Source organism: Suillus paluster (assembly GCF_016628075.1).
Source record: "Suillus paluster strain FC165 chromosome Unknown EDB91scaffold_115, whole genome shotgun sequence".
Taxonomy (NCBI): domain Eukaryota; kingdom Fungi; phylum Basidiomycota; class Agaricomycetes; order Boletales; family Suillaceae; genus Suillus; species Suillus paluster.
The window spans coordinates 78,375-90,442 of NW_024537675.1; the positions used below are offsets into that span (position 1 = coordinate 78,375).

Consider the following 12,068-nt stretch of genomic DNA (forward strand, 5'->3'; position numbering starts at 1 on the left):
GTTGCAAGCTAATTAGACCATGGACTCATTTGTCTGTAAGTTCACCCGCAATTTCTCTTCATCCATTTACGACGGGCTGGTCGAGGCAAGAGGGGAGAGCCTGCTGAAACTTAATACTCCGACAATCTTTCAAGCGCCATTTTGTCTTCGATTGTCGGTACATCCTCGAGGCGGCAGCCAGATTACCATGACCGTGTCTGATAATCCCGCAAAAACGAGTAATGGGGCTGCAACTCCTATGACAGGAAGTATGCCCCAGCCTAACGTGCCGAAGACACCGGATATGACAGATACAATGTGGCTCTCGCAATTCGCATATCATCAAGCCCCTGGTTCAACGAACGAACACACGGAGAGGGGGCGTGCGCCACCAGGTGACGTTAGGTGCGTACATGCTACGAGTCTGCGCCGGATACGTGATTTGAGATACTGAATAGTCCAATAAGGCCTATAAATGGCTTGCTACCTCCCTTTTCAAGTCAAGGTGTATATCTTCCTACGCCGCAGAGGTGAGTGTGTCCGTGTATCTATCTGTTCACTGTCAAAGAGCGATTTACATCTTCACTCGCTCGACGACACCTGATACACTTGTCCATGCGAAGACGCTAACTTTGCTATTACAGTCCTGGTAATCTTGGCGCATATGGGCAGTCGAGTTCGCGCAACACTACTCCCAAAGGTCAAATGTGAGGATATCATTTAACATTTTAAAGTGAACAAATCGAGAGTAATAATTATGTCGTACAGCTTGTTGGAGGACGTTCTGCCAACAGATTTTAGATCTACTTCGTGAGTATGACTATTTGGTTCAATGCAATGTGAACTGGATATCCGATGTAGGTATCCTTCGGCTCCTTCCCCAACATTCAGGCCCCATAAAATGATCACACCTGATTCCAGGTATGCGTTGATTTCGTCTTACGTGTAAGGTCACTGCTTAGTTTCAGCCCACTTGTTATTCGCTCTCGGGCAAACGGACCCCACGGGAAGAACGATAAGAGAAGGTATATACCTTATGAGTATATCATCCTGAATGTTGCTGAATCCAATCAGTCACTCGCCCCCTCGGATTACAAGAAGAACGCCGCCCACAAGGTTGGTCTATTCACAAATATCGACTACTTGGTAGTACTAAACACTATCACAGTTCCACTCCAGAACATTCTCTCCGTCCTCGGATGTCTCTTGCGCAAGATAACGCATTCAGTCTTACTACACACCAACCAGTAGAGGTCAAGAATACCACCCCAAACAGAAAGCGTCCAGCATCCCAAGCTTCATCTACCGACTTCCTACCTCCGTCTAACAGCATCTTTTCACCGCTTCCCGCATCACAGGAACTTAGCGAAGAGGTCGGAGGGGAAATGGCTCGGATCCGTGCACAGCTGTTAGAGAATCAGATCACCCTCACGCGAGAAGCCGAGGCTCGGAGACCTGATTACCTCAAGCGTGCCAAGCGCATAGAGTCACCACCCCCTCTTGATGTAGATGGCAAAGAAGAACAGCGGGTCGCCGCAGCGATCGGAGTAACGGAGAGTCCTATCAAAGGCCGGCGGTTGATGTTATTTCAGGAAACCTCGGACGAAAGCTTTGAAGAAAGTCTGATGGCAGGAGGGTACGATCGCTATGTATGTACCGGTTACAGCTGACCTCGATGAGCATGCTGACCCTGTCACTACTTCATCATTCAGCGAACCGACTTGCAGCAACCTGCGGATCCTGGGGACCCTGATCATTCTGGAGACCCAGAACCCCTTCCTTTGGTCAATGAGCAGGAGCTCCGCCAAAAGAACAGATTGTCTGCATTCCGGAGTTCCTCGCAATTGTCTTCCTCGTGGTCACAGTTAACTCCAGTTGAGGTGGAGGGCCGTGGCAGAGTTTTGATGAACATCGGACCATCTGATCCGCCAAGTCCGAATAAACTTAGCCCATCGAAGAAGAAGCGTTCTCGGAAAAAGAAAAAGACGCCTTCGATGGACGAGTTACATGACGAGAGTACCTTCCCTTTGCAATCGGAAGCCACTGGTGATCTTCCAAACTGGCCGGATGCCCAATTTCCGTGGCGCTTGCGCACAGAGCAGTGCGACGATTATTCTAAAATGGAGGAAGAACAACGCTTGCGGTACATCGAAAACTTCCTTAGCCGGGATTCGGATGATGAAGACCATGAAGAGAATTTGTTTCAGAATCAAATAGTGCGTCCTGGGTTCGGTACCGGCAGGGGCAAAATGTACCCTCTTCTCGCTCACTCACAGAATCGAGAGCGTGGTCCAGCCACGATATCCATTATTCCGAGCGACCCAGCTGATGCCAGAACTGCATTGCTATCGAAGCGATCAATTAGACGCTTCTCGTTTCGACGAACACCACATAAATCCACCAACGATGACATAGACGATGAAACTGTTTGTATTTGTCGAGGCAGTGATGATGGCCGAGAGCTGGTCCAATGCGATGGATGCCATACTTGGTACCACCTACAATGTATTGGCATTCGAAGTATTGCAGAACTGGGCAGGGAGGAAGATCCTTGGTTTTGTGGCAGTTGCGCCAAAACACCCCCTCCAGATATCCTGCCATCATCTGAGCCGACCTTCGTGCCAACTGAAGAGAAGCTGAGGCATGACAAGAGCTACGATCCACCCTTCTTTCACGCGGGCCTTAATCCTTCGCCAGCGGCCCCATGGAGCAGCTCTTCACGTCCACCCATGACCCCACCTGGTCGTAGGGCAGGCCCTTATTTTTCCTCTGGTTCGTCTTGGGATGAATCGTCTTCCCAGCCTGGTCCACAGACACCACAACACTCCTCTCGAAGTGTTCGTGTGTGCACAGCGACACCTGGTTGTGCTGAGCCGGTTATGGCTGACGAATCTCCATTTGATCCCACATCCACCCCTTCACGCGGCATCAGATTTGGTGCTCCATTTGCAACACCAAAGAATAATTTTTGGCAGGGACGCGGTTCTGAGCTATTCAACACACCCACTAGACCTGGTGAGGGAATGTCTAGCCGTCGTTTTGGTCATCATCCCGCGGGAGGTGCAGAAGATGATTCGCATCTTCCGATTACCCATCTCAACTCTGGCCCTGTAATTCATGACATCACACCAGTTGGTCATAATTTCACCCCTGTCGGGCGTCTCGCAGAATCTCCACTAGCTGCGAAGAATTTGCGACGTGGACCACCAGGCAGCGGACGGTTTCTGGACGTACATATTGACAGCGCGAGAGGAGGACGCCGTAGCTAATGATTTGCTTGGCCTTTCGTGAGATACTGCTTTTTAACTTAAGCTGCTTTTGAGTTTTACCCTACTTGTCACACCCACCGTGTTTATTTGAAACAAATGATACTTTATGTATGAACAGTCATCAGACTTGGCTTACATGTTTAGTCACTCACTTTGCAATTTGTATAATTTATTATCACTCGTCGTTAGCACGGTCAGTCTTTTTTTTTTCGTGGATAAAGGTACAATTATTCGGCCCAGGGGAGTGGCCCTTCGGTGCATTACACACCTTGTCATAAATGATTGGGCTGGGAAGAGTGGCTGGAAAACGCCGGCCCAAAGAAACAAAACTTATCCAACAGTGCAGCTCTAGGCAGCTCTTGAGCACAATCGAAGGTTTGGTTCCCAGGATTGATCAAAATTTTGAAGGAGACTCCGCGGCATTCACGTCATACAATCGATTTGAGTTTGCTCGTTTCCGCTGATCCTCCAATGACAAGAAGCCCGCTGAAGCCCGTCGAGCGGGTCGAGCCAAGGTTGCAAGGGTCGGCTAATGGACGATCTACTAGAAAAGTCCAATTTCAAGGTTCGAATAGCGCCGTTGTAGTAGTTACGGTCTCCCAGGTATTCCCACGACAATGATGGGATTCGATATAACTTGTCGCGACGGAGAAGATGAACTCGGTCGGCGTTGCGTCTACATACATTTCTTCACCTTCTTCTCCCATGTCCGTCCTTCAAGTTGTACTCGCTAATCTTGCTGCCAAGGCCCATTCTACATTGGCCTACGCTAGCTCCTCAAATTCCAATGAGTCAGAGTGCTCCTCTGACGCGTCTTCTCTAGTAGAAGGTATTACTGTATTTCGGGAGATGTCATACGTGCTGTATTTTCTGACAGCTTTTATCAAGGCTCTTCACAGAGTGGTTCAATATCTGAATCCCGTCTCTATCTCGCCTTACCCCCACGAACTAACGAACATCTGGCAGTCCTATTGCCAAGGAGCCTCTGGAAGGTGCGGTCCGACAGTGACATACTCCGTTGTTCAGTATACTGACATTTACCACACTCAGCCTGATTCTCTCGCTACCACGTGTGATAATTTTTATTGTCACGTCAAGTTCTCGGTCCTTGAACGGCGTCATGTGAGCTCAAATTTTACATCTTAATGAGTTCAGAAGGTTAATTGTACATAACAGCACTGTAGAAAGTGCGGTGGCGTTTTTTGCCATCAATGTACTACTCGAACAACCCATTTGCTTGACGTTTCCAATCTCGATTTTCTTCATCCTCCGCGGAACGTGCCTATCTCAAATTATGATAGCCCAACGTCACCAGTCGTTGTAGAAAAGGTCTGCGACGATTGTTGGGATCAGATTTACGGTTGCAATTCGCCTCGCACTCCAGACGCCAGACCATCCACTCCTATGCTTGTCAAGTCTCCGGTAGATTCTAGGGCTCCTTCTCCTAATTCGTCTGTTTGTGCATCTCCTGTGGACAGCCCAGCGCACCCCTCTCGACCCATTCGCGTTGCTTGGAGTTCATATCATCTCAGCACTGGACATCTCCCATTACCCACTTCCATCGTATCTCCTACTGAGCTCGAGCTCCCAGAACCATCATATGGCGAACTCGATGCATACCCGCTACGGAGATCCAGTATCATTTGTAAGGCAACAGGCGGCGGTCGCTGGCAACCCAAGCATTCACCTCCCAAGATTGGTGTTCGGATACCTGGGTACAAGGCACCGTATGAAATTGAAATGGAACGAGAGGAACAAGAAGAACGTCGTCGCTATCAGAATCCCGTTGTACGGGATGGAGGTTTGTCAATTCTTTGATTCCGCTGCTCCATACTGAGTCAAATTGTAGAGTTTCAATATCGATTCCGGCAGGACCGAGTCGCGTCTACTCTTTCCCGCACTGTACTGTGTTCCCCCACTTTCTAGGTTTTCGCTTCGTTTTCTGGTTTTTTTTTGTTGTTTGTATATATCGCTTAAGCTGTTGTATTTCTTCGTCGTGCATATCTGCTTCCTACTCTTGACTGATTTTGTTTATACGTAATATTATGGTTCATGTTTCTCCATGCTAATCGACCTGTTGTCCTTGCAGTTATTTATCATATATTGTGCTCCTATATCTCACTGCATCTACGATACCATTGCTTGATTGATATACTATACATACGATTGTATACGCTTTTGCTATGCATTCGATTTATCGTAGCCCCTGATTGCCGTGATGAGCCAACGCTTTGAAGGAACTTCCTTTTCTGGAATTTGTGTTTCAAGAGAAATTTCGTTCAGTCAAAGTTCACTGCAGTCTTCCTCTCTGTTCAAGTAGGCCGTGTATCTACGTCCGAATGCTGGCCCTACGCCGCCTCCCACCTCGAGCCTTTGGTTTCGCGCGACAAAGTGCAACAGTACAAGTAGCTTTCGTGTCGACAGCTGCAGACACTGACAGCTCGCAGTCCCAGTCGTCCGAAGTACCCGTGACACCGCAGAAGAAGCAGTCTCGGACAATTAGAACACGTCGGCCTAGAATTTCGCTGCAGCATCCGCGCGAATGGAATAGGCCTCTTGCATTCGGTGTTCTTCCTGCTTTCGACGAAGCACTGAAGGTCATTAAAGAGGATTCAATGACACTCAAGGAGGATGTAAAGTCTTTGGAGGAAGCCATTGCGCGTGCAAAGGAGATTTCCCAGCCTGACCAGTATGCGTTGCAGGCGCTGGAAGAGAAGCTGAGAATTTTAGAGGTGCAGAGCGAGATAAATTTCCCCCAAGTGAGGTGGAAATGTGCCAATGGAATGGGTAAGCACGTTCATGACTGGACGTTGCATTATGTTCACAGTTCTCCAGCGGACATGTCCAAAGCCGTCGATAGGCACCTGGTGGAGCAGCGGTGGAGAAAGGAGGGTGCATTAGACTTGCTGGTAAGTATGCATCGAATTCTTCGGTCATGGTTCTCAATCTTTTGTTGTGTAGATGGAACGTATCCACCAGATGCAAGTCGTGCCAGACGTCTTGCCCGATATTCATCCCTCATTGGACCTTCGGGTCACCTTCCCAAAAGTGAAGTCGAATACAGGGCTTCAGGTTACAGTTTCAAAAGTCGTGTACGAGAACGTAGAACCGGGAGTCTTTCTTCTTCCAGAACAGGTGTGCGGTGCAGTCATCTCCTTGTTTTATTCTGCTAATGATATCATATCTCAGACTGTAGAGCCTCCTAAGATATTTACAACTGTCTTTCATCCAGAAGAGCGACTTTATACTCTTCTGATGATCGATCCGGGTCAGTTGGTGTTGAGCCCCAAGTGAACGGCACTGACGCCAGTAACAGATTTTCCTGACGAGACCAACCAAACATTCCAGACGTATCTGCATTGGCTTCAGTGAGCGATAGGCTCTTCCCTTCAATTCGTCGACTGACTTCTATGCAGACCGAATATCCCCTCTTTCGAGCCTTTCGCCTTCCCCAGTGCCAAACCTGAACACTCACACTGCCTACATACCACCGCACCCGCAACGTGGGACTACCTATCACCGCTATACCATTCTACTCCTCCCCCAACAGTCCCGTCTATCAATTCCTATGGTCGCGAAGGACAAACGTGCAGGCTTTGATGTAAGAGCGTTCATGGAGCAGCATGGGCTAGACAGGAACGTTGGTGGAGGTGCCCATATGTGGCGAGAGGTTTGGAGCGAAGGAGTTCCCGCGGTTTACAAGGACATACTTAGTAAGTTGGTGGAAAGTCCCTTCGCAAATCAAGCTCATGCCGTTGCAGAAACTGTGGAGCCGAAGTTCGGCAGGATGCCTAAAGCAGATAGGTATGGAGATTTCAGGGGGAAGAAGCGGTATGTGTGAAGACTCGACAGGGTCCTTCGGTGATTACTATGGAAGCAATAAGTACTTGATAACTCACTGATCTAACTGATCCCCGCTGCTCCCACATAACGAATTCATATTTGATCAATTCTTTAGCATCATTTGTTTAGCCATTACTCTTATACAAGACCAGTCGAGCCAGATAACGCAAATTGTCAACTGAGATGAAGGCTGGGTCACCTAAGGGATGTTTCGTGGAGGTCCAACTTGAAGTCTGAGTGAAAGGAACTGACAGCACTGTGAACGCATGTCTAAGACGTAGCTACCTACGCGGGATAGCCTCCTCAAGTTGTTCCAAGGTGAAGTTCCATTTTTTTTTACAGCTATTCCTCCATCTATGTGCAGACGAGAACTCGAACTAGGCGTTTGTAGACACCGTAGGGTTGTCTGCGGACGAGTTCGCGTTGTATATACTCGGTACTAGAAGCATCGATTAGACTTTAGCAAGGCGGTTATGTACATTCGATTCTGAATATCACAATTGATCTTTCCTTCCCAAAGGGACGTAGGAACTGTCTTCAAGCTTCTATTGGTCTGCCTGGGGGAAACTACAGTTTAAATTTTTCAGGGGTCCTCAAGCTACATACGGACAACAACAATATATCACCGACATTTATTAATATTACCAACTCAGAAGATGCTCAACTTCATGAAAGTAGCGGTCGGAGATTGATCGAGTAACACCGCAAGGATATTGTTAATAATGCATGGGACAGTAAGCAAACGGCTGTCGTCGATGCGTATGGTCTGATCTGGGGGGACCAAAGTGGTGGCAGATCGGTGGGAATGCCAGACGAATATCTGGACAAAATCAGGCTACCTCTAGGTCACCAAGAGATGAACTGACCGTTTCAGAAGAATATTGAGGGCGATGAATATCTCTGGCTTGTGTGTTGAAGCAATGACTCACAGAATTGTGCACCTGCCGCGCGCTAGTTACGGGATTGGATACCGCAGAGCGTTCAGCCATGGGAGCTCTCCATAGTTAATAAGGGTGATGTACGTCCCGTGTCTGCGTATCTGGGACACAGTCAATCAAAAAGCAACAATCGAAATCGAAAAAGTAAAATAGTGACTGGATGAAAAGCGAGTCTCATACACTCAGACCACCTACTTGTCTTCTTCAGGGCTTCGAGGGTTTGTGTAAGGGAGGGATTGTTGGGATCCATACCACGATACATGCTCATGCTGCCCATGGGCCATTCCGCCCATTCCGGGCATGCCGCCATGGTACATGCTATTCATGCCATATCCAGCGTACTCAGTACCATAAGCGCTGCCCATTTCGCCATAACCACCGTACATACTTGTGCCATATGGGGAAGAGTAGGATGACCCAAATCGTGAATACGGCGAATGTGGGGTATTGTAGGATGACTGCAAAGAATTGTAGGGTGATATGATAGATGGGGATGGGTTGGAGAACGCTGGGGGACGTGCAGGTACTGAAGGAGGTTCTGATGAAGAGGAGCTTGTCGTAGCTGATTATGGGTGGCAGGGATGGTCGCCGCTAGGGCTGCTGCGCCCCGTTCCCAAGGTTTGGGTGGTGAGGCCATAGCCGTGCTTACCGTTGACACTTGTCACTGGCGTAAATCCAGTGACTCTGGCTAATGCCAACTTGAAGCCCTAGTGATGTGTCATGCTCTTTAGCCAATCAAACTCGATGATCTAACCGTCATGGGTTGAGTCGAGCAATTTTTGTGATGTTGAGTTGCAAGTCGATGCTTGAGCTGTACATAGCTGAAAATCCAGGCGTCATGAAAAAGCTATGAAAGGAAATTTTGGTTTGTTCCCGAGTGGATTCGAGCTGGCATTAATATTGACCTTGCTTTGCAAGGTGACATTTTGTTCCACACCAAATTGATATGGTCGGACAGGTGGCAATATTTATTGAATCTGCTAGCCAATATTGCAGATATCATCTGTTCGAGAGGGTGGATATATATATATCGTTCTTCCTACGTACATCGCCATGAATAACAATATTATTCAGCACATAAAAGCAAGCCGTCTTCCTACTGTCCCCTTCAGATTTTTTTTGATCCCATATCACATCTTCACAAACAATGTGTTTGCCATTTGTCCTGGCCGTTGTTCAAGTTGCTGCTTTGACAGCATCAATATCTACGGCATCAATACCTGCCAGCGACCCTGACAGTGAAAATTGTTCTTGCGGTTGCTTTCGTAGTAGACACTGCAGACACTGCGATGGTCCTAGATGTGTGAGTATGAGTAGTTTGCGTCCTGTATTGAACCACATGACACACTGGTGTGGTAGGTCTTCTTTACATGCGTTAGTTAGTGTTGCCGGAAGGTGAGGTTACTAGTCCTACTTAAATGCGTGAGTATGAGTAATTTGCGCCCTGTATTTAACCACACGACTCACTGGCATGGTAGGTCTTCTTAACGTGCGCTAGCTACTGTTGCCGGAAGATGAGGTACACTGTGACGGTTGTCTTCATTGAGTGGTAAAGGAACCGATCACGACCGACGACGAAGAGTCCAGACCTAAGGTTACGGGTGGCTTAGATGTGTTTCAATGGTAGCGTTGAAGGGAGCAGATTCATCATCTCCCTCCCAGAACCAAACATTGATATAGTCATTAGTGCGCTCCATAGCATATCAATAGAAGAACCTGTAAGCCGCAACAGTATTGAAAACACGGTTTGCAGTAACGCACCATTCTCCATTGACGCCGTTGACAAACCTGTTGTAAGTCTTCAGTGAGCTGCATGCCACACCCTGCATTTCCAATATTGGCTATTGCATTTTAGCACGAGGTTGGAATGAGAAATCTCATCGAGCTCATCCGTTGCAGAAACCGCGCTCGAGCGGCAGAATGCCCAAAGCAGATAGGTACATACATATGAGGACACGTGCCGGCGGTGCCGGTGAAGACTCGAGTCAATTTTTTATACACGATCAGTCGAGCCTTGTCAACTGGGATGAACGCCGGCCCAGCTAACGGCGTGTTTCATAGAGGTCCAACTTGAAGCTTTGAAGCTTTGAAGTCTGAGTGGAAGGAGCTGACAGCGCCATGAACGCATGCCTACGATGTGGTTACTTACGTGAGATAGCCTCCTCAAGTTCAATTTTGAAGGTGACACCGATGAAGTCCAAGTTGCAAAACAAGATAGACACTACCTGTGTGAAGCTAATTTACACCATTTCCTACGACTCGATCTACGTGTAGACGTTGATGGACGAGAACTCGAAGTAAGCATTTGTAAACGCGGTAGGATTGTCTGCGGATGGTGATAAGGAGTTCACGGTTGTACTGGACGTGGGCGGGTGAACACTTACTGTCGACATAACTCACGCAGTCCGATGGACATCCAGAAGCAGAGTATACGGCCGAATTGCCTGCCCAGTCGCCGCCTGCGTGACTCATAAGTATGGCAGATCGTCATGAAACAAGGCAAAACTCACAGAACGTCAAGTTGATGATAATGTTGTTGGCATCAAAATGAGACGCAAGGTCACAGTCGGTGTTAGGGAAATTGGCGGCAGGAGTTCCCTGGCAGTCGAACCATATGTAAGTACCTAATCTAATAGAGGTGAAAGGAATATTACCCAGAGACTGGTGTCGATGATCCATGCACCGGTAGTAGCGTCGAAGGGAGCAAATATGTCGTGTCTTTCCCAGAACCAAACCTTGATATAGTCATTTGTGCGCTCCATGGCATACCTACGGGAGAACCTGTAAGCCGCAACAGTATTGAAAACATGGTTTGTAGTAGTGCACCATCCTCCATCTATGCTGTTGAATCCTGGACCAAAACTGTTGTAGTCTTCAGTGAGCTGCACGCCACACCCTGCATTTCCATTGGCTGTTGCATTTTAGCACGAGATTGGAATGAACCTTGGCAGCCTCACCTGCAGTGTCACAGTCGGTTAAGACTGGGGTTCTAATGAATCAATTAAAGCTTTAGCAAGACGATTTTGTGTAATGATGATCAAACATACCCTAACTGTGTAATAGAAGCTGGCATGGTGCAATCTGCGCGATAACAGGAATTGAAAATAGCCCAGCTATGAAGATTATGGTGAACGAACTAGGGCTAGTGTGGAGCGTTGACTGGTTAGGCTCCACATCGTTCACACCCTCGACAATATCGACTTCACCCTGGCGAACAGATCTAAGTCAGAGGTAGAGCTATCACAAGGAAGGAAATAAAACAAACGCCGAAAGGCCAATTGGATTCATTAGTTTCCCAGACCGCCTGTTATCTGTTATTATAAGCTCACGCCGTTGCTGCCATCTACTTACAGGCCACGTCCTGTGTTAAGATAAGTGAGTAATAGAACTCGTCAGATGAATAAAAAAGAGGCTCACCCGCATCCTTCGGGCATGTGCTGCATGTCAAAGCTATCCTCGAAAACCATCAGTCGGTGAAATAGACACGACGAATTACTTACACTGACGACGTGCTGTGTGTACTGACTGTTGGACCGAATCCTAACAGAATTCCGGCCCGGGCCGCTGGGGGTCAAAACCGTAGTGTCATCTGCGCGCATGATGAAGGTGTCTCCCGTGGCATAAGTCAAGTTGAGCATCTGTGCCGTTGCTTGGTCCACATATGTCCTGAGCTTCAATAAGTAACAAAACAAATTGCATGCTGGGTAGACAATGAACATACACACGCCCATTAGTGGGGTCGGGGATAGCCTCGAAGTTGAAGGAACTGTAGAAACCTTCGCCAACAATTTTCTCGTTGAGAGTATAGACTGCACCCAGAGCATATCCGGCCATCGAAGCAAGAGTGAGACCACCGCCGATAATGTTGAGCTTCATGCTGAAAGGTCGTCTGACTCGCGATGTATATCCGGGGAGGGCGAGAGGACGATACGCTCCCCCATCTCTGTATTTAAGCTTACTAGTGACTCCCAGCGGTGGGGAGATAATTCTGAGCTCGTGATGAGTCCACGTGAAGTATACCATGAGGCAGAGAGAGCGT

At 48.0% G+C, this 12,068-nt stretch overlaps 4 protein-coding genes across 4 annotated transcripts; 3 read left to right on the forward strand and 1 right to left on the reverse strand.

Moving 5' to 3' along the window:
* Positions 1-2: 2 nt before the first annotated feature.
* Positions 3-3,497, forward strand: EDB91DRAFT_1168085 (uncharacterized protein). Its single transcript, XM_041320085.1, has 9 exons — positions 3-384; positions 447-509; positions 624-686; positions 748-789; positions 841-900; positions 948-1,004; positions 1,054-1,095; positions 1,148-1,628; positions 1,692-3,497. Exons 1-9 carry the CDS (start codon positions 188-190, stop codon positions 3,246-3,248), a joined length of 2,562 nt encoding a protein of 853 aa, XP_041170974.1. The 5' UTR covers positions 3-187; the 3' UTR covers positions 3,249-3,497.
* A 121-nt stretch (positions 3,498-3,618) lies between these two features.
* On the forward strand, positions 3,619-5,451 carry EDB91DRAFT_1168087 (FYVE zinc finger-domain-containing protein). Its single transcript, XM_041320086.1, has 5 exons — positions 3,619-4,077; positions 4,137-4,240; positions 4,299-4,370; positions 4,425-5,049; positions 5,098-5,451. Exons 1-5 carry the CDS (start codon positions 3,903-3,905, stop codon positions 5,172-5,174), a joined length of 1,053 nt encoding a protein of 350 aa, XP_041170975.1. The 5' UTR covers positions 3,619-3,902; the 3' UTR covers positions 5,175-5,451.
* Positions 5,452-5,515: 64 nt separating this feature from the next.
* Positions 5,516-7,269, forward strand: EDB91DRAFT_1168088 (phosphatidylethanolamine-binding protein). The gene is made up of 7 exons (XM_041320087.1): positions 5,516-6,035; positions 6,084-6,157; positions 6,210-6,383; positions 6,438-6,516; positions 6,565-6,616; positions 6,687-6,961; positions 7,010-7,269. The coding sequence occupies exons 1-7, from the start codon at positions 5,588-5,590 to the stop codon at positions 7,087-7,089; spliced, it is 1,182 nt and encodes a 393-aa protein (XP_041170976.1). The 5' UTR covers positions 5,516-5,587; the 3' UTR covers positions 7,090-7,269.
* Positions 7,270-10,159: 2,890 nt separating this feature from the next.
* On the reverse strand, positions 10,160-11,905 carry EDB91DRAFT_1350734 (glycoside hydrolase family 16 protein; the record flags this gene model as incomplete). Its single annotated transcript, XM_041326087.1, has 12 exons — positions 10,160-10,355; positions 10,414-10,488; positions 10,540-10,627; positions 10,684-10,940; positions 10,987-11,018; positions 11,077-11,110; positions 11,167-11,236; positions 11,295-11,333; positions 11,381-11,390; positions 11,447-11,484; positions 11,530-11,695; positions 11,751-11,905. 12 exons carry the CDS (start codon positions 11,903-11,905, stop codon positions 10,294-10,296), a joined length of 1,026 nt encoding a protein of 341 aa, XP_041170977.1. The 3' UTR covers positions 10,160-10,293.
* Positions 11,906-12,068: the final 163 nt, after the last annotated feature.